Source organism: Peromyscus eremicus, chromosome 23 (assembly GCF_949786415.1).
Source record: "Peromyscus eremicus chromosome 23, PerEre_H2_v1, whole genome shotgun sequence".
NCBI classification, from domain to species: Eukaryota; Metazoa; Chordata; class Mammalia; order Rodentia; family Cricetidae; genus Peromyscus; species Peromyscus eremicus.
In genome coordinates this window covers 5,166,876-5,170,250 of record NC_081438.1, presented here as the reverse complement: position 1 = coordinate 5,170,250, position 3,375 = coordinate 5,166,876, and the positions used below count along the sequence as shown (strand labels likewise).

The 3,375-nt window shown below is 52.3% G+C and overlaps 1 protein-coding gene across 1 annotated transcript; it reads right to left on the bottom strand.

Annotated features, from left to right (window-relative positions):
• Nucleotides 1-868: 868 nt before the first annotated feature.
• On the bottom strand, nucleotides 869-3,048 carry Pop5 (POP5 homolog, ribonuclease P/MRP subunit). The gene is made up of 5 exons (XM_059249835.1): nucleotides 2,996-3,048; nucleotides 2,785-2,927; nucleotides 1,551-1,700; nucleotides 1,276-1,359; nucleotides 869-1,195 (listed from the first exon to the last, which is right to left on the bottom strand). Exons 1-5 carry the CDS (start codon nucleotides 3,013-3,015, stop codon nucleotides 1,083-1,085), a joined length of 510 nt encoding a protein of 169 aa, XP_059105818.1. The 5' UTR covers nucleotides 3,016-3,048; the 3' UTR covers nucleotides 869-1,082.
• Nucleotides 3,049-3,375: the final 327 nt, after the last annotated feature.

The window sequence follows — 3,375 nt, the reverse complement described above, 5'->3', positions numbered from 1 at the left end:
TAGGAGACCTCAAAGCCCACCCCAACAGTGACACACTTCCTCCAACAAGGTCACAACTCCTAATAGTGCCAGTCCTATGGGCCAAGTATTCAAACACATGAGTTTATGGGGGCCATACCTATTCAAACCACCATAAAGGGTGAGTCCGCAACCATTATGGGAGTATGGCAGCAGACAGGCAGGTATGGAGCTAGAGACGTAGCTGGCAGCTCACATCTTATCCATTAGCAGGAGGCAGAGAGCTAACTGGGAATGGTGTGAGCTTTTGAAACACCCCCATAACATAGCTCCTCCAAGGCCACACCTCCCAATCCTTCCCAAATAGTCCCACCATCTGGGAACCAAAGTAAATATATGGGAGCCATTCTCATTCAAACCAGCAAACCTCCCAAGTGCTAGGATTACGTTCCTGCCTCATTGGGGCCAGCTGAAAGCTGCATTTCTTACCAAGTGCCCTGAGCAACGGTCAGGTGGGTATCCTGGTGTTTGTAGCCCTAGGATACAGTACTAAACTGACTCTAAATTATGCAAGTGTAGTTGGTTACTCACTGATATTTCTGCTTTACAGGCGTTTACCCCACCCCCAACAGTTTCCCTGTGCAGTCCTGGCTGTTCTGGAACTCATTCTGTAGGCCAGGCTGGCCTCAAAACTCAGATCTGCCTGCCTCTGCCTCCCTGGTGCTGGGATTAAAGGAGTGCACCACCACGTTAGGGTTTGCATGAGTTCTTTTCAGGGTCTAGGAATATTTAAAATTCATCTAGTACCACGCAGGGAGCACACTTAAGACCAGTGTGATAGAAGACAGAGACCTGGCCAAGCATGAACTATATAGTTCATTTTGTACTTCTTGTGGTTTAGGAATGTTGCTCTGGAAGCCAAGAATATTTTATTTTACCCACTCAGTTCAGCAGTTACATATAAAAGAGTGTACAGAGCCTTCAGGACCATGGATGGTAAAGGCAGCAAGCCTTCCATTTCAAGATGGTCGCCTGGCTCTGGTTGGTAGTCCGTTTGCAGAGCTGTGGGGTGCTGCTGCCAACTCCCACAATTTCCTGGTCCCACAAGTGGCCTGGAAACCGGGTCACTCTACTGCTTCCATAGCCTCCTCACCAACACTGTCTGAAAGCTCTTCGGCTGGCTCTTTCTCCAGTAGACAGCTTCTGGAGACAGACTTCTTAATGGCTTCCCGTTCCCCTAGAGGAAAGAGACGTCCTCGGGCATCAGCCTGCCCACGGGGCCTCGGCCACTGCTTGCACCGGCCAGCTGTTGCTTACCTTCATCAGTGCAGTTCTGCAACAAGATCAACAGCTGTCTCCGGTTGTACTGAATCAGGAACTTCTGACAGGTTCTAATTGTACCTGGCACAGGAGGGAGCTTCTGTGGACAACAGCTTGTGAAACAGTCACTGTCTTTCGGGTGGGGGTGGGAGGAACATCCTGTTCTCAGTGGGACAGCAGGGAGACCACCCATCTGCCAGGACTGAGCTCTGAACCAGTTACTCCATGAAACAGCCACCGTACATACATACACAAGCTCCCACCACTCTTACCTCCCACGTGCAGTGTGTTGAAAAAACACGGGTAACGGTGTCCTTTGCTCTCCAGATATGTGATGAAAGGGAGAGCTGACCACACGAGCTGGTAGAAGTCCTTCCGGCATCGAAGTAGCACTACCCCAGTGTAGGCATTGAGGTACCGGACTACAGTAGGGAGGGGAAAATGGAAAACTTCCCTTTCACAGAATTAAAAACAGGGAAAACCCTAGTATGTGCCGGCGACTGCTCTAGACAAGTGTCATATGGGAGGGTGCAGCACTGAGTACATGTTTAATTTTTAAATTTTGTGATGTTCTGCCTACACGTATGTATATGCACCAAGTGTGTGTGTGCTGGGTGTCATCCTCTGGGACTGCAGTTAGGTAGTCGCCATGTGGTGCTGAGAATGTAATCCTGGTCCTCTGAAAGAGCCACAAGTGCTCTTAACCGCTGCGCCCTCTCCAGCCCCACCAGTCCCCCTAAAAAACATTCTTGAAAGGTTTTGTTATTCCTTTGAAACAGTCCCGTTGTGTCATCCTGGCTGGCTTGGAAGCTGTCTCTGCCTCTCGAGTGCTACGGTGCCCAGCTTTAAAGGAAATTTTAGGATAAATCTGCCAGTGTCAAGTCACTGACCACTCCGGTCAATAAATGGAGAGAGAAACTCCACCATTAAGGCAGCAAGAAAATAATCCTTGCCGGGAAAATAGGTGTCATTAAAACCGGGTTCTGTAGGCCCCTCTTAATGTAGTCTCCCCAAAGCAAGAAAGCTTTGTTTACGTTGGTTTAATTCTGCAGAATTCAAGTTTAAGCTTACGGTAAAGGGCGCTAAAATGTGGCACAGGGAGAAAAGGCTTTCGAGTTCACCCCGCCTTCCCATGTGAGAATTCCTGTGCACTCTACCATCAGAGGCGCTTTAAACTTTGACATTTTAGAACGTGCTAACGCGACCTGTCAAATCCTAGCTCTCACGAGCAATTCTCCAAAGCTATCTTCACTTAGCCTAGTAACTTCAACACCCATCCCCCGCTAATACGTCGGACAGTAAACGTACCCACCATCACCACCACCACACACACGGTGCTGGCTATGAACTTTCTGCCTTGTGACGCTGGGCAAGTGCTCTCCCGCTGCGCGATCGCCAGCGTTTGCTCAGTTTTGGACTCGGCCCACTCTGTGGCTCACAGGCTTTTCCAGCATCCTCCAATATCGCACAAACCGCGCCCGAGCCGCAGCGCCCCCCACCCCGTACCTGCAAAGCCCACGGAGCAGGCGGCGGCGCCGAAGGTCCCGTGCACCCGGGCGATCGTGTCGCGGACGAGGCCGCCCAGCACGCGGTCGTCCAGGCTCAGGCGGCAGCGCGCGTCCTCCGACACCAGCTCGCACAGAAGGTACCTGCGGCGGACGGCAGCGGTGAGCGCGGGCCCGGCACGCCGCCAGGGCGCGGGGAGGGTGCAGCTTACCTGTGCTTGAACCGCACCATGGCGTCCGCGCCGGATGCGGCCGGGAGGCGGGACTGGGCCCGACAGGCCGAGTGCCCTGTCAATCTCCACGCTCCGCCTCCCGCCCGTGGAGGGTGTAAGAGCGCATGCGTCCGCCTAGGCTGGATCTGGGGGTTCTCACCGAAGCCCTGGGTGAGCTTGTATTTCCCCCCAACGTTGGACGGTCAACGTTTGAGGCCAGCCCTGCACTTAAAGCCCGAGAATGTCGCGGGAATTGGGGACTTTAAAGGAACCAGAGCAGAGGTTTTTCCATACAGCCAAATACGCTCATTCTTTTAGGTACTCTGGACAGTTTTGTGGAGGCTTTTGTCAATTGGTTTGCAAAACAATGTAGTACTTTC